Consider the following 22,133-nt stretch of genomic DNA (forward strand, 5'->3'; position numbering starts at 1 on the left):
TGCTTTGAGTAATAGATAATGTAAATCAGCTCAAAGTAATGGATTGATGTTAGAAATAAATAAATAAATAAAAGGTTTATCTGACACAACTGTAGGTATACATCTGATAAAAGATATAGGGAATCACTGCCCTTTCACTTCCAGCTATGGACAGTCCCATCTAATATTCCATTAGAGGCCAAGGTGGACCGATCTGCACAGTCACACAGCGCCTGTGTTTGTCTCAGGTGGAGGACTGTTGGGACAGAGTCAAGGACTCATTCGTTGTGGGTTGACACGTGAGCAGGACACTCTCCACTCCCCCCCATGTATCCACAGCCAGATCCCTCCAGGCCGTGCTGTCCTGCTTAATTCTCTTTTCATTGCACATTCCAGCAGGGCTGATGTCATCCTGAGACCTCACCAAGTGGTTCATCGGGGTAGTGGAGCCAGTGGGCAGTTGTTCAGCCACCGCAGAGGTGAGTGACTGCTGCCAAGTTTAAGCTGAGAGCTGAATAAGGCATTTGGAGAAGGAGTGGATAATGCAATCCGTCTAAGTGCACGGGGAAAATAGGCCGAGGACAGTTAGTGTGATGATGGTTTGTCTGATGCTCGTAGGAGAGGCTCCCTGAAAGGTTCCAGTAAAACACTGCAGCTGGAGTGGGGTTGCAATGAATGATCATTTTCATTCATTCGTCAATTAGTCTTGCAAACAAAAAAAAATGCATATGTTTGGCATTTTCCCTTGATTATCAAAATGATTCTCCTTCAATCAACTCACAAATGAACGGACAATCTGTCATTTAACTAATCATGAAATGTGTAATACGAGTTTTAATTACACGAATGGTTGAACGTTTTACTTTCAGTTTTTGTGATCTCCTTTGTAACTTTAGAAGTTGTTCGACCCCGACCGTAAAGCCGCTGAGCTCAGAGAGCATATTTCACTATTTGCACCTGCCTGAGCACTGTCATCACGGCGCGGTGGGTGCGAGATGTTGGAGTTTTCCAGCTGAAGTGCACACTCACACTCCCTTGGGTTGATGGAAACCAGACCTCGATGCTGTCACCGGGGGCGTGAGTGGAAAAGAGGCTGATTTTTCAATTCACGGCCCAGTCGTTTGCGACATTTGATCCCGACACAGTCATCACTCCGTGGCCCTTGATTATTGGCAAGTGTCTCTTGTGCAGGCTGTAAACCCATGCCTTATATGACCTGCACGCCACGTAACTGGACACCCTTCAAACAAAGCAGCAGTGAAACAGAGGCCGGTGAAAGAGTAGACAGTGATTATTTCAGCCCACATGTCCCCTCCCCTGCACCAGGGGATCGTGAATCAACTAGTCAAGAGCCTGGGTCTGCGTGCACCTCTGAATAGGTAGCTCTGGTGCAAACAAACACACAAATAAGGCACCAGTCGTACAGCTGGCACCTTGTTCACTGGGTGTGACATACAACATAGCAGCCTCCCCCCCAGCATGGCTGCAATACCAGGAGGGACAGTTACAGACCCCTGAGTGTTCCTCCTGGTAAACCTGCCCTGCTTTTGAACTTGTTTGCTTGAAATTCCCCACAAGAGTGCAACAAGGGGCTGGGACTGCTGGGTCACAGGCTCGCAACAGTGGCTCCTCTGTGTGCACGGGGCACACAGGGCCCCCTCAATGAAGGCCCAGTGCTGCAGCAGCTGGAATCCTTTAGTGACAGCTGAAGGGCCAGAGGCTGGGCTGGGGGGGGGGGGGCTGATCCAGGCAGCTGTCTCTCTACCTGCAGGCAAACCTCCAAAAACTAAATCTGATTTCCCTCTGCAGCCCACAGACACTGACACCTGGGTGTGGCTGGCGTTGCGTGAATCAATACAGGTTCCCAGTGGATTGTTGGCAGCGTGACATGTGTGCATGGGAGGGAAGAGGAATGACAGCCACCAGGGTTCAGCCTCTGGGGAACATGCCTGGGGTGAAAATGGGTGAATCCTCGCCTCACACAGTGGCTGGGCACCGAGGTGCTCTCGCCACTCGTATAATGTAGGTTAATAGAGCAGGCTGCTGTAATCCTGCAGGACATTACCAGCCGGAACAGGAGACGTGACATTAACGCACTGATGCATGCACTCACCTGAGCAGCCTCTGGAAACCACACTGTCACATATATGTAAATATTTTATTTTTAAATGCACGTTTCCTGACGACATTAAAGCTTTTTTCAACCAACCACCGCAGCGCGCACATCCACCGCCTGTGTGAGATCAGTCATGTGCAATGCAAGGACACACAGGACACTTACTTACTGCACAATGTAGATGTCTCCACACACTCACACACACACAGGGTGATAGTTGTGTCCCCCTCCTTCGAAATCCACAGGATCACAAGAAACAACAGGGCAAAGATACTCCCGGGACTTATCCCTAATCTCCTCAAACAAGTTGAATCACTTCCCCGTCAGGAGCACACGAGCAGGGGCGAGAGAGAGGAGGACTTGGCTGCGCGATTCTTCAACACTCTTCTCCTCAAATGCGGCTTTTTTTCTTTTAATATCCACGCGTTTGTGCGTCCGAGCTGCGGGAAGAAGTCACATCCACGTCCAGAGAAGAGAGGAGGAGGAATGAAGGATCCCGGAGGAGTTTTTCAGATGGTGCAGGAGAGGAGGAGGAGGAGGAGGAGGAGGCTTTCTGCGGTCGCCATGGCGGACGACTGAGCGTGTGAGCCGTGCAGAGAGACGGGATTAGAGTGAGGCGAGCGGCGGATCCACTCCCGGTGCCTCCGCTCAGACAATGAAGGAGGTGCAGCACCTCCACCTTCTGCTCAGCTGCACCGGGGAGACACATGGAGCAACAGCACCATCCAGCGGCGGCTGCAGGAACAACTCTAGTCCCAATAATAATAATAATAATAATAATAATAATAATAATAATAACAACAACAATAATAATCACCTTCATAATCTTAACAATAAAAATAATTATGATCGTAATAATAATAGTAATGCTCATAATAGTAATAATTACAACAAGAATAATGTTCATAATACTACTAATAAAAATGATCATTATTTTTATTATTATTATCATTACTACTACTATTATTAGTAGTATTAGTATTAATATTATTACTACTAGTATTATTATTAAAATCCTGCTTAAATAAAAGTTACAATACCACATTGTAGAACTAGAATGTCCCTCAGGGGAGGCACCCCCACCAAGGCCCAACAGTCCTCTTATGAAACCATATTTAAAGTCCAATCTGCATGAGTTTGGCCTGTGGGAGGAAAAGAAAACCTATGCAGATAAAATGGGATTCGCACGAATATCCAATGAATCAATCAATCAATCTTAAATGTTTGTGTGTAGGTGAATTGCTGGATAATTACTTTTATTATTTGTCCCAAACAATTGTTTAATTAAACCATCTGGGGAGTTTAGAGAATAAACTGCTGCTAACATCTCATACAGACTCCAATTAGACACTGATTTTATCTGAAGAATTGGAAACCACTGGTTTAAACTTCAACAATATGTTGTGTTTTATTAGAGTAACAAATGTATTTACGTAAAATTGTATGAAAAAAATACTATCATGTTAAAAGGTGTCAAGTAAACGTGGTGCTGTAAAAAGAACAGTGTTTCCACTGATATGTATTGGGGTAGAATAGAATGAAAACACTCAAGTAATGTACAAGTATTTCAAATCATACAGTTCTTAAGTGAATGTACTAATCTATATTCCAGGGAGGCAAACTGATTTTTGGGGGGATATGTCAGAGCTGGCCACCCCCCTGCAGGCACCAATCCTGGATTGATCAATTGATATTTGAACTGTTTTAGTCTGAATTATGTAACCATACAGATGTACAGCTCATCTCCTCCTGTGGCTCAGTTGCTATTCCCTGGTTGTGCTTTTTCATGGCTGGTGGCCTGGGGCTCTGGCTGTGACTGGCGCCTCCACATCGCCCACTCCTCCATGTAAGTAGCTGCATGAAGGGACGGGGATGAAAGACGAGCTGTGTGGTGGAAAGCTGGAGCTTTTCTTTTTCCCCTTGTCTCTATTTCATGTCTTCTGCCTGTCCACCTTCTTTCTCACCGACAGGAAGAGAAGTCTCCTCCACCTTCGTGATGTGGGACTGGAGGAGCAGAACTCACACTCTGTGTCCTGGCAGCTTCGGAGGCCTGCGGGGGGCGCTGACTTGGGACTGAGGCAAAGAGAGAAAAAGGAAACAAGCAAGAGACAATTCTGTTTTAGATCAGTTATGTATGTATTTAAGATTTTGTGCCACGTTCTCAGTGACCCCTCATCCAGTTATGTAATAAGGTCAGTGTGAAGAGTCACCATGGACACCATTCATTTACACTACATCTTTTAGATTTTTTACATTTATCTCATTCATTCAATCATCATGTGAAATGAAAGGTCGGACATATACAGTCTTCAGTGAAGGTCTTTTAGATTTAGGTGTCCAGGACGGATACTTGACCGTGTTTGGCAGCAGAGGTGAACTCATCCCTGGAAACATGCAGTAACTGACATGTAGAGGAGGGTGGATGTTATATCTGATCAAACAGAGGGAGGGAAGCTGTTTCTCTACAAAGAGAACGTCCAAGATTCAGGAAAGAAAATTTCCTCCGCTTTGACATGAGCGCTGTGGAGCTCCTGCTGAGACCCCCTCCTCAACTAGAGGAGGAAACCAGCAGGGGGGACTCATCACATGCTCCATTAAAGAAAGACAGAAAGAAAAATAGAACAGGAAAAGATAAACTGTTCTCATCCATTGCCCCAATGAAAGATGTGTAGGTTTGTATAAGCTGGGATAGATATGGTTTCCTCCAGGGAAACACACAGTGGGGATTCCTTGTTATCAAACATGTACACTACTGTATATTTGGTTGTGTTTCTCAAACACTACTTTATCTTTTATTTTGATGTATTAATAGCTCAGTCACATGTTTTTTTTCTTGTTGTCAGCTTGTGAGTATTTTCTCTGATCCCGTGTACAGGAATACACAAAATCCTTTCGCTGTTGTCTAAATCCATCTAATTAGTATTTCACTTCATAGCGTCAGATGACTTCGTAATAGACACAGATGGTAAAGCTTGGGGCCTCGAGTCTGTGAGAACAATTCCACCACAATTACCAAGATGTAAGTGCAACAAACAAATACCCATCAGAGACGTTTTTACACAAAACTGTGAATTACTCCCTCACAGCTTTTCTGCCTTCCTGAGGGTTTCTTATTAAACAGGGTTTTCTCCAATTCAGGTTGGAGAACAGAACATAGGAAACGAGGGAGTGGAGATTTTTAATTAAACTGTACAACCTTACAAAAGAAGAAGTTTGACCACTAAACATTTTACAATAAGCACAAGGGATGTAGGAGGGAGTCATCGATGAACACACAATAACATGAGGAGTCCTTAAAGGTTCAGTGTGTAAGATTTAGGTGAAAGGGATCTATTGGCAGAAAGTGAAATAAAATAATCCTAGTGATGTTTTCTCTAGTGTATTTCATCTAAATTGTGTGAATTATTGTTTTCTTCACCCTAGAATGGCCTATTTATATTTAAATACTTTATATTTACATCAGGAGTGGGTCCTCTCTACGGAGGCCTTCATGTTTTTTACAGTAGCCCAAACTGAACAGACTAAACACCTTTTGAGTTGTTATGACAACTGAAGGCTACCACAGGTTCTCTTTCATGTTTGGAAAGGGGGGGTGAGGTGAGGGGTATTGAGCTGCAACATGCAGCTTCACCACTAGATGTCACTAAATTTTACACACTGAACCTCTAAAATTGGATTTAGCGCACAGATGAACTACATTATAACCTCTGCGAAGAAGAATATGTTTCGATTGATGTCTGTTCATTTATGGTCCGATTTCTAGCAGGATTTTGCAACACAAAAGCTAGCGAACTGATTTCCTTGTAACTTGATGGAGTGGTGGGGGACGGGCAAGAAAATAACCCATTAAATTTTGGGGCAGATCCAAATAAACAGACAGATCCAGGAATTTTCTATATCACTTATCTTTAACATTGTGACATTTTTGCCAATTTCTAGTGAATAAATCATGGATCTTGATGAAAACCATCAGGCTTATTAAGGAGACTGATACCTATGAGTGAGAACACTTCAGTGCAGCTTGATTGAATTCAAGGGGACTGTTGGGCCTTGGCGGAGGTATGTGCTTTACTACCATTCTAATTTGTATGGGCTGTTTCCTGTTCCCTTTATACCCAGTGCATTCCCTTTGTAGCTTGTGATTTCTCTAAAACATTGAGCAGAGATTTCAGTTTTACAACCTTAATGTGGCTACAACACATTTACAAGACCTAAAGGGTCAGTAAAAAAAAACTACTATATTTTTTCCAGCTTACTTAAAAAAAAAAGTGTGTGTGTGTGTGTGTGCGTGTGTGTGTGTGTTACTGTGTTACTGTGTTACTCTGTTACAGCCGCAAATTGGACTGTGAAATTGACAACTCATGTTGCCATCAGGTTGCCATGACACCCAGTTATTAGGCTTTCTGACGGCCGTCCTGTTTGTTCAAGCCTCAGAGGGGGGTTGAGCGTGTGGGCTGATAACAGTTCGGCTTTCTTCAGTGTTGGTGACTTCCAGCGAAGGTACAGCACAGGAAATAAATACTGTTGTCCCTCTCTGCGTTCTGCCACAAGCACGTCGTCTTGTGTTGCCAACTCCTATAGGCAGACATGAACATTATCACAGTGACAATACCTTAAACATGACGATATAATGTGTGAAAACATTCGCCTCTTCACATTCCACTCTATTGATTTCCACATTATCTCTCTGCTGCAAAGGTACAAAGGCCTTTGTCCTCCACATTTCAGCCTCCGTCTGGACCATTGAGACTTTAATGCTCCACTGATCAATGAGAGGATTAAAGTAATTTAAAGGCTCCTTTGTTTGGTTTGTGCACTGGAATCCCCTTCATCCCCGAACCCCCTGGGACGCCAGGTTCCTCCAGTCCTCAGGACGACGGCCTCGTGGTCTTTCGTCTCCTGGAGTAAAAGTGCACAAGGTTGACATGCACCCTTTTGTCATGGGCTCCCTCATGGACACCCCCAGGCTGCAGTCTGTAGCACTGTGGGTGAGGGTGTTGTTGTGATTCATGCAGCTCCCACTTTCCTCTTGACATTTGACATATTGAAGTAGAGGATCTCGGCTGGAACAAACACGATGTGTTGTGTCACGGCCGCAACGTCTGCCTCTGAGTCGAGAACAGGTAACGATGAGTCAGCCCCTATTTTATTCATATACTGGCACTGTGGAACCCCCAGGGGTTGTTTTCAAGCTGACTTTCTTTCTATTTTACAGCCTGTTCCCTGCTGAGGATTCAGAATCTCACGATGCTACCTAGCATGGCATTCTTTGAAAGTTGTTCTTGATATGACTTTGCAAGGACTTCAGGAAAGAGGGGAAGTGAAGAGCACATAAAAAAAAAGAGGAGAAACAGCCCAGGAGATAAGGCTGCACAGCTATTAGGCTGATTCCTGTAAAGCATCTGGTAATCCATTCTCATTAAATCTCTCTCACTGGTCAACAAGGTGCCACATTTACCACAAACACATTATGCTGCTCAAGACTGAGTGATGCCACAGGGATGCTGGCTCCTAATGAACCCCACTGAGACCCCTCACCATCGGGTTCTGTCTCATCAGGGTGGATAAAGCACCTCAGCGAGCAGGAAAGCATGAGCATAAACACACCACACACACACACACACACACACACACACACACACACACACACACACACACACACACACACACACACACACACACACACACACACACGCTCTTCACCAGTCCGCTCTCATCAGGTGGCTGGAGGTTGATGTTGACAGGCGCCTCAGAGGAGAAGCTGGCACACACATCTCCGGATCTATTAACTGACTTTTTTTTTTTACCCCCAATCAGGCCATTTCCACTCTGCATCAGCGATTCAAAACTATCTCTAAAACTAGTCCAAAGGCAAACCAGAGAAAAAGAAACAAAACATAGAGACTCCAACTTTTTTTTTAAATAATCTCCGAAAATGATTTTGTCTTTGAATCTAATTTTTGGTTTCCTCACCCTCCCTGACATGAGGGATTAACTCCAAATCCATGATACATTCACTAAATATGCTTTATGTTCTCCCATTTCTGGATAGCACAGAGTTAGTGTGTTCTGTGTTTCATCAGATTCAGCGATCTAACTTTAAATTACAGGCTGAGAGAGTTAAAAGTTTGGTACAAATATTCTGTCTTAAAAAAAAAAAGCTCGTAGGGTGAGGTTGATAAAAAATACACTTTTGCAAATGCAGTTTGCACTTCACTTAAAAAAATGCATCAATAAATGATAAGCTTGAGTTGATTTAGAGTTATTTTATGTGTGTTTAAGCCCCTTCTTTATTTTTAATGTTTGTGACATCGCCTGCACTTTACCAGCACTTGATTGAATTATTCTGTTTATGTGTTTATAACATTTAAAAATAGCTCAAAAGCAGTTACCAAATTCAAGCAAACAGCTCCAAGGAATTCTATCTATCCTCAAACAATCTGTATCTACAACATCCATTATATAAACAATTAGTCTATTGCGATAATTCATGATATATCAATAAATTTGTTTCTATCCTGGTCATAAAACTGTGGTCTCAATAGTTTTCATTCATTAGTATATTCAGGTGCATCGGCAAAACTTATCTACACAACATTCAGCTCTTTGAAACTTAAGTTTAAAATCATGATGCGTAGAAAACAAGATACAAGGCTGTACTGGACGGAAATTAACAAACTCTCAAGGCCGACATTTTGTTTTATGCCATTATGTCTTATGACATTTATAAGTAGCATAGATATATTTGATAGATGGTTTATAACACACTAGAATGTAGTTGTAAGCAGATGAGACAGTGTGCAGGAATGTAAATAATCAGAGTATAATAACAACCCTAAACTGGAGTCATATGTATAAACAGCTATTGAATGATAAAATAGTAAAACACAGTTGTATTAATATAAAATATGGATTCAAAGGAGGAATTATAACTGCTGATAATTTGTGTATATTACATATAATGAAACAACAGTGTTTCTATGTGCTATGTGCAATTATATAAAAAATTATTATGTCTTTATTTGGAGATTCTAAACAGAAGTCAAGTGTTACCATATTCCCTGCTCTAATATATTAATCTGGACATGGGTTAAAACAGTGAATACACAAAGCAACAGAAAATCCTGTCCAATCTTACTGGACACAGTACAGTTCATTTAAAGTCCGTTGATGAAGCTGTTCCTGATTTTTTGGGTGAAAACATTGTTCAGATAGAAGTGCACTGTTAACAGAAAGTATATCAATTGAAAGTCAAGATAAAATTTGCATTGCTGTGTCAGTTTTCCCATCCCCCCCCTTTCCAAGCTGTTCCTGTGACGTCCACAATCTATTTCCTCAGAGGATTTTTGTCTTTAAGTGTATTTTCTAAAAAAGGAGAAAAGAACCAGGATGTTTGTTCATATTCTAGTGGACAGTAAATCTGGATTTTCATGGCCTCTCCCATGAGTTTTAGTCACTTTAAGAGTCTCACAGGAGCTGTGGTCTATTAGCTGAAAACAGATGAGTTATCTTTAGCACAGATGATTAATCGTTTCCTGAGACGTTTGTAACATCTGGGTGCAAAATCTGAAAAGCTAGAATAGAAACCCCTCTGGATTCTCACTGTAATAAAAACCTAATAGAACAGACAACCATAGGAACTTCCTTTTTATTTTTTTTAATTCTGACTTTGTAATTGTTGTTGCTGTTCTCCTTTTCCCTCGGCAGATACGTCTTTTGTCCAAATGTAAATTTCTTTTCACTGAAAAAGCTACAAACAAATCTGGTAAAGCCTCTGTGAAATATAAAAGAAATGTCCACATAATTAGTGTGTAGTGTAGAGAAAGAGCAGCGGAAAATAATCAGTTTGAGTCACAGAACATAGAGATGAACCAATCCTTCACTTTAAGCCTGGCAGGCTTGGTTGAGTGTTGAACGCACTTTTATTGTTTAGGTGTCAAATGTAACAGTGTCACCATTCAGAGAGGGAATAAAGAGTAAATGGTCACATAAAAAAATATAAAATCAACAATGAAAATGGCCACACGGGGAGAGTCAGGTTCCCGCGGCAACGTAGATGTACAGTTGAGACAATGTCCAGATCCAGACGTGTATGTGTTTGGTTTGCACGTTTCCACAGCCTATGTTAATCTCAAACGATTAGAGTCCTTTTTTTTTGTTTTGTTTACTAGCCATGCATACAGTTGACAATTCCACGTGTTGAGTCAGTGTCTTCACAGGAGCTGGCACTTTCAATACAAAATATTTACACTACCATTTATTATTCTCAGGATCACGGCCTTTGTCGTCACTAGTTCTTACTATGGACTGGAATACTCTGAGCACGTAAAGAATGAAACTCTTCAGCAGCTCAGCTCATACTGACACTGGAGGAGAAACAAAAAGAAATATGTTACGTATGGCAAGTGTTGGCAGCTTCACTTTAAATGCTGTGAAAGGAGTTTGGAGAGATCGTCCGTAGAGAGAATCAAACACTGACAAGATGAACTCTTTGTTGCAATCTGCTGGAAGAGACGTCCTAGAGTCCTACTATTAAATCTCAAAAGTGAGAAAAAAAAAGGAAAGAATTTAATGTTTCAAGAAAGACACTGACTCATCTACCTTTTTCTCTCCATTTCCTTTTTTTTTTAACGGCTGAGGAAGAAAAAATATATATATAAGACAGTGGAGGTGCTTTCATTTCACCTCTTTGGTTCAGCCCTATGATGAATAGAAACTCATATTTTACATACTGCAAATTAAAAACACTCCTCCGTATTTGAAAAACATCCCAGAAATCTGTTATAGGGTCAGTTTACAGTAGCTACTCATGGTCACAAAAAGAAAATGCATCTTGGTGTTTTGTGCGAAACAGACGAAACCTGGGAAAAAAAAACTCATTCTTATCACATTGTTTAAGTGCAGAGATCCTGACAGGGGATTCTTTGCTGATGAAAGGGTAAAAACAAACAACTAAAGAGAGTAAAATAAGGCGAGGGCATGTTCCTTTTTGTTGTTTGTCAATTTCTCTTGCAGCATTCCTCATTCAAAACATATTCATTACTCACATGTCGTCATTATTAATCATGTCACTGCAGATTGTACGCTCCGTAGAGTTAACCTCCATTGCGTTCAACCATGGATTCAACTTCCGTTTAATTGGCATGTGCATGTCTGAGCGTGTGTGTCTCTCTGCTGCGTTGTCGTAGCAGCTTCCTCTAAGTAGACTTTTTTTCCCTGGCCCTTTTTTCCTCGAGGCCCCCGGGGCTATTGTATATTGCAAGAGGAGCAGCAGGGGTCATCCTTGTCCGGCTGGGCAGCGTAGTCCATCTGCCGAACAATCTCAGCGAACAGTTCGTCTACCATGGTTTTGCTCTTGGCCGACGTCTCCATGAACGGGCAGCCCCACTCCTCGGCCAGCGCCTGGCCCTCGCTGGACGAGACCTCCCTCTCGCTCTCCAGGTCCACCTTGTTCCCCACCAGGATGACGGGGACCTTCTCGTACCTGGGGGCAGAAACAGAAGCGTGAATACGACAGAATTAAAAGCTGGTGCTGAGGAGCAGTAATGGAATCAATCAGCGCGTTTCTTTTCATGCCTTCACAGTTAAACAGGCAATTACTCTTTCAGAACTTGGCAACAATGACACTCGCTTCATGCTTCAGAAGGTTTTAATTGCACTGCTGCACGAACCTTTACTATTTGCATGAGGAAATCCTTTAGTTAATGATATTATTTCATTATCCGTAATTTTCACTTTGTATTAAAACCGACTGAAAAAGGACGACACTGCTAAAACACACAGCATAACCTCATTTCAGAATTTTCTTGACCTGCTTTCCTTTGTTTAGGTGAGCCGGGCATTTTGGGGCTAGAAGGCAGGGAGGCAACCTGACCGGGTCCCGATCATTACAGGTTAGACATTAATTCCCCTTAATCTGAGCAACCATCCATCTACTGTGTACCGCTCATCCTCTGAGGATCGCAGAGGGACTAGAGCCAATCCCAGCTGACATTGGGTGAGAGGCGGGGTGCACCCTGGACAGGTCGCCAGCGTATGACAGGACCAACGCACAGAGACTATGGTCAGTTTAGAATCACCAACTAACCCGACCTCAATCTAAATGTCTTTGGACTGCAGGAGGAAGGCCCCCCCCCTTATTTGCGAAACTCAAAGTGTTGAGAATAGACAAATAAGTAACCACAGAGAGAATTGGCAGTGAAATTGCTGTTCTTAGCAAAGGTTGACAATCACATCCCAGCGTTGTTTCCTCTGCTGTTTCACACCATGAAATCAGCCCCGGCTGTTTCAAAAATCACCCGCTTGGTAAAGTATTTCCAAAAAGCTCAGCTGGGTGCAAAATGTGGGCTCCCTGTGGGTGGATCCATGTCCAAAACGGAAATAAATGTTTCTATTTTGACTGGTCTCTGACTGTGGGAGGCAGCTTTCCACATAAAGAACCAGGACGGCACCTTCTTGCTGCGAGGCACTTAGTGCTGAGCCTTCAAACCACCCACCCTGCCTCGTGTATACACCAGAGCTGTTTTTAGATATGCACTGAAGTCCTGAAATCTTCTGGTGGGGCAGTATGTGAGATCGTATATGTTCAAGTCAGTTTGTTCTGGACATTTCCCAGAACCTTTCCTGCCAGCCCCCTAGTAAAACGTCTGAGTGAGCCCACAGTGAGAATACAGCGGGACAATGTTGGATGCGAAACTGGAAGGATAAAAATATGTCAGTTATACACGTAGAAGACGCAGACAAAGGTGTCAACTTGTAAAAAGATTCAAGAGCTTTTGGTGACAAAGTACCAACAAGTTGCAGGGACGACAAAAGACTCGGTCTGAGTGGTCTGAAGATTTTCCTGTTGTGCAGAATCTCCTGCTGAGTTCTTCATCGGTGAAAGGCAAAGGCCCAGACCCAATTCTCCGGACATTTTCCTGAGTCTGTGTCTGAAAACGGCTTAAGTCTAAACCTTGACCTCGCAGACAACAGGAATGAGTAGTATAATATAACCTTGAGCCCCCGGAGGGTCAGAGCGCAGGAAGTGACCATAATCTTTTGAGCTTTGAGCTCCGTGCTGTGGAGCTGGGTCACAACATATCTCTGAGGAACTGCAGCCACAGCAGACGGTCAGTTGAACTCAATAGACTTCTGCACTCTAATTATTTAGAGGAACAACTGGGATGTTGTTTCACTGATATAATCGCGACATCGGTTTTTATATCAGGGAACATGGTTAGCCTCTGAGGCCGTTTGTACATATCAGAGGAGAAACAAAGATCAAACACATCACAGAGATAACACACTGTGCGTATTCACATCCTTTGGTGAACAACAGGTTATTTCTTTCATCCTTATCGGTATGAGGTGAGCGAGGGAGCGGGTTCCATCTGTGGGAGCCATCGTTTGAGTTTAAATGTCTCTGACCACGACACCGAGCCACGTTGTCACATCTAACCAGTTATTGCCCCCCCGAACACCCACCAACATCATTAGGGGTTTTAAAATACTGTCCTTACTCTTTGATACATGCTCCTAATTATTTATAGAGGGGATCCTAAATCGCTATGGTAACAGGTATACATGGGGAATGAGTAACACTGGAGAGAAGACGTAAGTTTCATACTTCATACTTGAGCCCTGCTTACAGGCCAGGGGCTGCAGGTTTCAGCATTAAATAAGCTTAAACTTGCCCGAGAATAGGAAGCCAACTTTGATCTAGTCATGAATATATTATACAGAGTGAACTTTAATCACAATCCCGTCCTGCTCCCAGGATTGGCTCACCAGCCGAGAAGGAGCAACCAGGATTTAGGAGATGATCTCAGAGGTTCCTCTGTGTGTTGCCCTTGAGCTTCAAAGATAACTTGTATGAGAAAGTACAGCAGCCAAGTCTCATTCACTGCATTCCTGGGGTCAATAAAAAACAGTAAGGACGTGATTTTCCCGACTATTTTCGGACCACTTCTAGCTGGTGGTAGGCAGCTCTCGCCCAGAACTTTATATTCCCTTTCCACCGTCACTGAAAAAAACCTTAAACATAGATGTCGGTGAGCAGATTGAAAGCCAGAACCTTCACTTTTATAGCTGTTCCCATTCAGGAGACGCCACAGGGGGCTCTGGGTTTAGGTGGGGTAATGGTACCATTTGGTTTCTGTCTTTCCTGCCCCACAAAGTGGTTTTAACTCAAATCTCCCACTTTAAATCTCTTGCGGAAGCCGGTGGTCAACTAACTACCTCATGTATTATCTACCATCACATGCTGTTTCATAGCAGCTTTCACTTTCCTGCCCCAAATGTCTCTTGTTATAGGAAAAAACCCAGTTCAAGTTGGTTAGTACCTGAACTCTGTGTATGGAGCACGGGCTAAAAAGTGAATCATCATTATTAGCATAAATTTAACAAGGGGCTGACACCAAATATGAGTTTCTTCATTAATGAATCTGCCATCTTCTTCTCTATTATTAGTTTGGTCTGCAGAATTTGTAGAACCAATTAGTTTAGTACAAAGTAGTAAAAAATCCAAATACATTCAGTTTGTGAAGATAAAACCAGTGAATTTTTGACATTTTTAACAGAAAAAATCCTCCTAATGATTAACTAGTCATCAAAATACCCGGTGATAATTTTCTGTCTATTGACTAACCAATACATTTTCCGCTAAGGAGATTATGCCCCCCTACCCTCGTCAATTTGTGTTTTGGATGGTTGGGTTTTTGTTTGTGAGCAAGATTACGCAAAAAAAGATATTCACAAAACTTGGTGGGAGGACGTCGTATGGGTCAAATTGTGGTGCAGTTCCAAAGAAATCACTTCCTTCAATATTGCGAGACTTTAAACATTTACATAATTTGCCTAGGCAATAATTCATAGATGTTAAAGCCAAATACATTCCATTTTTGAAGCTAGAACTTGTGAATTTTAATTTTTTTTGTTATAATCATTCCAGTGATTAACCAATCATCAAAATACTTGATGATGCTAATTGTCTCTCTACTGACTAATCAATTAATTGACTAATTGCTCACAGCAGGAGGAATTCCAGTAAAGTCAGTCCAGACACTCTTTTGGTTTGGTCGGCTGTAGTTGAGTTAAGCTGCTCATTCAGGCCTCATCATAGCAGGAGCAGAAGCACAAAGACATCTGGTAGCAAAGGCGAGTTTCTATATATAGTCATAATAACAGAGGAGGAAACCGGCAGTCCCACGAGGTGTGAGATGGTGGCTGCCACAGATACCGAGGCTCCCCTGGCCTCGGTGATAGAGGGTGTCGGCCACACTGTGTCTGGACCCAACGGTGGCTGATGCAAGCGGGCCGGGCTCGTCCGTAACACAGAACACACACAGAGCAGGTTATGTGGTCGTAGACACCAGCCGCAAAACGACAAAATGAATAACCGAGTCGGGTCGTGTTAGTGCCGTGACACAAACAGCTCAAGCAACGTGTCACGCTTTAGCCCTCGGCTCGTGAGCCTGACGGAGACGGCGCTGGAGCACTCTGAGTGCAAACACCCATCTGAGCTCACCCAGATACACCTTATCTATAATGCATGATGCATCAACTCACTGAGGCCTTGCTGACGGACGGCCGAGCCCGGCGGCCCACGAGTCTCTGAATTTGACTCCAGCCAACGTCGTCAGGACGAGGGAGGGAGCGAATGGGCCTTTTCCCAACGGCCCTTTTGAGGGAGGTCTTCAGTTCAGCCAGAGGAAAGAATTCAGCTGAGTCAGAGAGCAGAAAGAAAAACTCGGAAAGATCAGAAAGGGACTTCTGGGTAGTCTTTTAGAAACAGGCTACGACAACCACATAAAGATTTCTGCTATTTAAAATTAAACTTCAAGTCTCTTTTAGATTCTCTGAAGGTTATAAGAACTAATTCCCTACTTCACGTTACCCTCAAACCGTGATGCTATTCACCGGCCATGAAATGTCAAAATGGACGAGATAGATGAGAACTGAACCCGACACACTGTACAGTCATCCTTGGATCAAATGTATTACAGCAACAATACAGCCGGCTGCCATCTCCCTGGGGGTAATTATGCTGTCTGAAACAAATTCCTCCCCTTACTGAACAAAGTCCAAGGCTGAAAATCTGAAATTCAAAGTGCACACTGCATCAAAAATGAGTTCAGACTCCCTTTCCATAAGACGGTGGTGAGAAAGGAGTGGAATAAGCTTTTAACAGTTCACAGACTCATTCACAAGTTCAATAGAGAAATGTGGCCCGAGTGACTCGTTCCACATCCTCCACTGAAAATAAAACTTTACACTGAGGATCTTATTCCAGTATTGACACTAGTCTGACCACCAGCCTAATATCAGAGAGACTAGGATTTCAATTTAAATTAGACCACCATACAGTGCAATGTTTCAGTTTGTTGTCTTCAGCATTTACACTCACTGAGCACTTTATTAGGAACACCACGGTTCTACTGGGTAGTCCCCCCCCCTGTCTAAACAGCCTCAGTTCTTCCTGTCATGGATTTCACAAGATGTTTGAGTCATTCCTTTGAGATTTTGCTTCATGTTGACTCGATTGCAATTTTCTTCGGATTTGTCAGCTTGACATTCATACTGGGAATCTCCCATTCTACCACATCACTTTGTTTTTTTATTGGACTCAGATCTGGTGACTGGGGAGGACACTGAAGTTCACTGAACTCTTGCTTTGTGGCTTTAACAAGCTGAAAGTAGCCACTTTGCACGAAAGGAATAGTTCAACAAATTGGTATTTTCAAACTTGTCAAGGAAGGACACGAGGGCACAAACCCGAAAGTAAAACTGTCATTGTTCAAACAAGTGAGCAAAAATATAGGCAATAGATATTTTAGCAGACAACAATCGTCATCAGTTGCCATCATCATTTTTGCTTCCTTCAAATAGAATGGGGCCGTTAGAAACATCAACAAGTTCTTAAAAGGTATGAAGCTAGAGACGCAGAGTGCTAAACGCTAACGCTTCCATGGCAACTTGTTCACTGTGACAATCATAATACATCAAAGGTGATGTTTGACTTGTTCACCGGCTTTATTTAGCAGTTTAGCTAAATATAATGAAACAAATCAGGCAGACCCACCGTGGACTCTCTTCATGGACATTCTGACGGAGTACATGAGTACACGGTCGAAATCCACACACTACATCAGTGGGAACACTGTGTACATGCTATAAGACAAATACGTGTACTAACTGAGGTTTCTGATTTGAGTCACTGAACTTCAGCTCAGTTCTTCTGTCCAGTTTTCACAACAGGCAAAGAAACAGATGAAAGAGGATCTGTTTGGGTGAATTGCTGCTCCTCCAGTTAGTGATCTTAATCTCTTCAGCCATTTGGCACATGAAAAAGCCCTGAATGAAATCTCCACAGTTTGGCACAACATTGACATTAGTACATAAGAGATGCTGACAACATCAGCACAACATCAATTGTAAAATCTTGGTATTATTTCCCCTCCTTCTTCGTCTGTTAACCTCCCACCATGGTGCTTGTATCGAAAAGGCTTCTGAATTCACCAATCACAACGTATCCCTGGCGTACAGTTACCGGCAGCTGAACTGGGGAGTGACGAGGTCGCCGGCAGACAACAGGCAGGCCAGGGTGTAACCGTGTGCACCCATGGCCTCTGTGCCGAAGCCCGTCTCTGCCACTCACAGCAGGTACTGATAGATGCTGACAGGAGTCAGAGTGAGAGTGACGCACCGCAGTGCCTTTGACCGGGGCGCATGCCGATACGGACATGATGGGTCACCAGTGTTTTTGCCGCGAGGACGGACGAACAGGCAAGACAAGCAATAACAAGGGATTAAGGTAAACGAACAGTCTGACTGCTGAGGGTTCACATGGAAAAAATCCCATTTTAAAAATAAAGGGACCGAACTCAGCCATTTGTAACTGCTAGAGCTGCAGTTCAAACATATTAAAGGAAAATTCCACCCTGTTACAAGTGATCGTTTGTGTGATTTTGTGGCTATTCTGACCTTTAGCAATAAATTAAATTATGGATTGTCACGGTAAAGGGCTGTCAAATGTATTGTCTCCTGTGTTGATCTTTGATGGTTATAGAAAGAAGAGAATAGACTTACAATACGTGGTCTGTAAATTGTCTTTTGACCTAAAATCTTTCGCTCTGTGTCAGATTTGTTGTCCCATTTTCAGCCTCCTGCTTCTTTGTCGGCGTGAGGGAATTTTTCCTATTTCTAGTCAATCCTTGTCTCTATTGTTGTTGCCGTGTGAGTTGAGTTTACTATGTACAGCCTCTCAGGACGTCCCCTGCAGTCAACAGAAGCTTTTAGTGACTGAAAACTTACATGTATGTATGAAAAGGCTAAAACAAACAACAGAATAAAGCTAAGTTTTTCCTATCTTGGAACAAAAAGGATCAATGAAATGTTTTTGATGCCAGGCTGGTCGGTCAACTGATGTTAGATGGAGGATGCTGGGGTATTTTACACATCAGCTCTTAGAAATACTTTGATTTGTCGCCTCTTTGAAAATGTAATACAGCAGCAGGAGACACAGTGTTCGGTGTGAAATTACATAACAGCCCGGCTGCATCTGCTGTGTGAGCACACATGTAAACATGTACATATAAAAACATGTCTACTTCGACACACACTATCCCCAGGGGGGCGCTCTATATGAGGCAGTCCCTTGTCCCCTAACCCTAACCATCACATCCGAACTCAATTCAACCCTACCCCGTACGAAAACTGAATCTTTATCGTCAAAAAACAGTTTGTACCCGTTGGGGCCTCAATTTTCATCCCTACGGGTTTGTGTGTTTTCAGGATGAAGGCCCCATTGGGACTTCAACACACACACACAAACACACACACACACACACACACACAGACACACACTGTAGACTGGAAGTACCTCTCCACATTCTCAACCCATACGGGGGAAACATGTTGACCTCATTCTTTCATCCACAGATTTATAGGATTGTTTGTAAGGTGCATGTGGAAAAGGGAAAAACTGAAATTGTATTTTTAGACGACAGAAACTTGCGAAAACAGCAAAACGTGCTACACCTTGATCACACTCCGTATGCTGGGCTTCACCTGAAGTCGTTACCTGCGCCTGTAAACAGTGTGTGTGTGTGTAAACTGACTTTAATATGCTTCATCATCACACTGCTTTGTGTCCCCGGAGCCCACTGGACTCCCTGAATTGACTGCAACACATCGACTGACACCTACCATGACTGATGAACCCACACAGTCACAGCTCAGTGCACGCTGCCCGCACAATATAACAGGAACTAACCGATCGCCGATGATTATCCAACCACCATGACACTGTGTATTTAGGGTTTTATACAATCGTGCCGGGTCATCAGGTGAAAATACAATACAGTGTATCCGCGCAGTACATTGGCCCCGAGCTACAGGAACACCAATATCATGACGGCAGAAGCCCAGCAGCAGCCTCGGCTAACCTCCTGTATCAATCAGCCGCTCGCTCCGGTGACCTCACATCGGGATCGTCCGTGTAGCAGACATCAGACGATCTCACACTTTCAGTTGTGCTGCTCTTCCTAAAGAGCTTGGGCAGCTTGTTAATTAAAAAACATGGCCTCCCGTTCAGCAGAAGCCGGGCTCAAGCCAGTGAGCTGCCTCTCTCCCTGCCTCCAGCCCCTACAGGGTTTTTTGAGCTGTGCCTCCTTGAAGCTCTCGCTGCAGTGAATCCCGGGTATCCCCCCGGTCGGGTGTTTCACTGAGGTTGCAGCATCTGGCTCTAGGAAGACACTGACAGATCACAGGCGGCGTCTAGCACGTTGTGGCTGGAGGACACACTGGTGCCGGCGGGTCAGCACTGCTGGTGTCTGTCCTCCCTAAGATGTAGCCGTCTAGACTGGGACATTAGAAAGTCTTACAGGAGACTTGAGGACGCTCTGGAGACCACACATGACTTCTAAAGATGCTGGGGCTGCAGATTTGCCTACCAACAACCACTGAGGCTGAGACCTGGCACACCAAAATAGAACAGGCGTGCGGTGTTGCCCTGAAGACACACAGCATCTCCATCCAAGCACAGTCCTCACAGCAGGGCCGAGGCCCATCTCTCAACTACAGGGCCCCGGAGAACAAGCTCCAGCATCCAATACACTCCACTACTTGGCCACAATAGGTTTTCCTGCTGATTTTTTAAACCAACCTTTTCACTCTTATGATCTGATCCCTCATCGGCTTTATGTCCTGGAAGCTCTGCTGGTTGACAAGGCTGTAGACCAGTATGAACCCCTGGCCGTTTTTGATGTAGAGGTCCCGCATGGAGGCGAACTGCTCGGTGCCGGCGGTGTCCAGGATCTCCAGCACCGACGGCGAGGAGTCCACCTCGATCTCCTTGCGGTAGAAATCCTCGATGGTCGGGTCGTACTTCTCGATGAACGTCCCGGTGACGAACTGCACGGTGAGGGCGGACTTCCCGACCCCGCCGCTGCCCAGGACCACCACTTTGTACTCGCGCATCGTGGATTTTGAATTCGAGTCGTTAAGGTGCCAAGAGTCCGCGCGTCATTGAAATGAACCCAAAACAATCACCGCCCGTGTGCCATGTCGGACGGGCTGTCAAGAAACGCGCGCTACGGTCCCGCTCGCCTTGCTGCTTGGCTACGGCAGAGCACAAAGACTCGGTGCCCCCAACACGGGTCTCATTGTAGAAATTACCCCACGCAGGCCAGACACTGACCGCTGTACGAGCATCCGAGCGCCGCGATCGTCCCAAACGTGCACCGGGGGAGGCGGAGGAGAATATCGGCCGAGGATGTGGACCGGACCGGTTCTCATCTGCTTAGCCTCACTCCTCTCTGGGCATCAGGAGAGAAAAATGTCACAAACTTGCTCCATCGAGGGGGAGAAAGGACGCTGGGCTTCGACCCGACAATGAACCGCAGCCGGTGAGGCCTCCGCGGGAACAACAAGTCAAAGTCTCTGGACACCTGCTCGGAACAACTTGCGTTTTTCTTTGTTTCTCCTTTCACCATCGCGAGCATGTCTCCGTCTCTCCCCCGCTCTCCTGCGCGATCCCAGCCGCCATACTCTCGGGTGGAGACCCACGGCCGCTGCGTAACCAGCCGGTCCCCACTCGGCTCCCGTACTGAGGCTGAAAGAAGAAAAAAAAAAAGAAAACACCACCACCCTCCCTCCTCGGGCGGACGGATGTGCGAGCTGTCCAATGGCAGCCCCCCCGCTCCCCGCTGCCTTGAATGGGAGCAGAGACGCTGACGTTCAGCGGCTGCGTTTCCGTTCATGTGTTAAAATTCCCATCATTCGGTTGCCCCAGTGACATCCAAAGAGAGCTCGTCCAATCACAGCGGCGCCTCCAGAATGCACATCCAAGAAGAGGATAATGCGCCGGATGATGTTGCCATGGTAACGCAGCATTTTCTGTGTGTGTTGCTGCTGCTGCTGTTCGAATGAGTCCAAAAGATCTGTCTGGGGTTTATTATTTATTGATGACACAGACAGTACGTGTGTTTGTCGTCTGGATAATGTTTAAAAATACTTTCACTTATAATTAGAGTCACACAGGACCTGAATGTGATCACTTATCTAAATTTATGAAGCAATTTATAAAAGATAAATATGATCTGCCAGCATTTTTCTTTGTTTTCTTCTCCTTTTATTATTTCCAAAAGTTTACAATAGCCAAGATCAAAAGAGCATTTCTTATGACTTTTATGGGTTATATTTGTCTCTACAAATAAGTACTAAAGTTATAATCAGCTAAATAGAGTTTATTTGTACAAGGATTGACTCAGATTGAATTTTGCCCCTTTTTTTGTTTTTTTTCCAAACAAAAAAATTCATAGAATATGCAAATCTCTTTTTGGGGTCTGAGAATGCGTCTGGCATTAAATGTATTCAAAATAAATACACAATACAAAATAAAAAAACATAACTGACAGCATTGAATGTACATGACATTTATTTATTTATTTATTTGTTTGCAATATTAGATTTTACACAATTTTGAATTTACATGAACAAAACTATCCACATGAAATGCTTAATTATGCACAAATAAAATTATTTTCACAATAATTTT

The 22,133-nt window shown here is 43.8% G+C and overlaps 2 protein-coding genes across 2 annotated transcripts in view; both read right to left on the reverse strand.

The window, feature by feature from the left end:
* Positions 1–2,757, reverse strand: part of LOC118119957 (FERM, ARHGEF and pleckstrin domain-containing protein 1) — a 55,989-nt gene extending 53,232 nt beyond the window's left edge. Inside the window, 1 exon segment of the mRNA XM_035174459.2 lies at positions 2,265–2,757. The gene's annotated coding sequence lies outside the window, so the exon portion shown is untranslated.
* Positions 2,758–9,973: 7,216 nt separating this feature from the next.
* On the reverse strand, positions 9,974–21,239 carry LOC118119659 (ras-related protein Rap-2a). The gene is made up of 2 exons (XM_035173786.2): positions 20,241–21,239; positions 9,974–11,579 (listed from the first exon to the last, which is right to left on the reverse strand). Exons 1-2 carry the CDS (start codon positions 20,552–20,554, stop codon positions 11,342–11,344), a joined length of 552 nt encoding a protein of 183 aa, XP_035029677.1. The 5' UTR covers positions 20,555–21,239; the 3' UTR covers positions 9,974–11,341.
* Between the last annotated feature and the right edge of the window lie 894 nt (positions 21,240–22,133).

Source organism: Hippoglossus stenolepis, chromosome 13, assembly GCF_022539355.2.
Source record: "Hippoglossus stenolepis isolate QCI-W04-F060 chromosome 13, HSTE1.2, whole genome shotgun sequence".
Taxonomy (NCBI): domain Eukaryota; kingdom Metazoa; phylum Chordata; class Actinopteri; order Pleuronectiformes; family Pleuronectidae; genus Hippoglossus; species Hippoglossus stenolepis.

What these genes read in the sequence shown, in the direction of transcription:
- LOC118119659 (XM_035173786.2), bottom strand. Translation starts at nt 20,554, where the DNA reads ATGCGCGAGTACAAAGTGGTGGTCCTGGGCAGCGGCGGGGTCGGGAAG. An exon ending in CAGATCATAAGAGTGAAAAG is followed by an intron (nt 11,580 to 20,240) that starts GTTGGTTTAAAA and finishes TTCTGCCCCCAG; the next exon opens with GTACGAGAAGGTCCCCGTCA.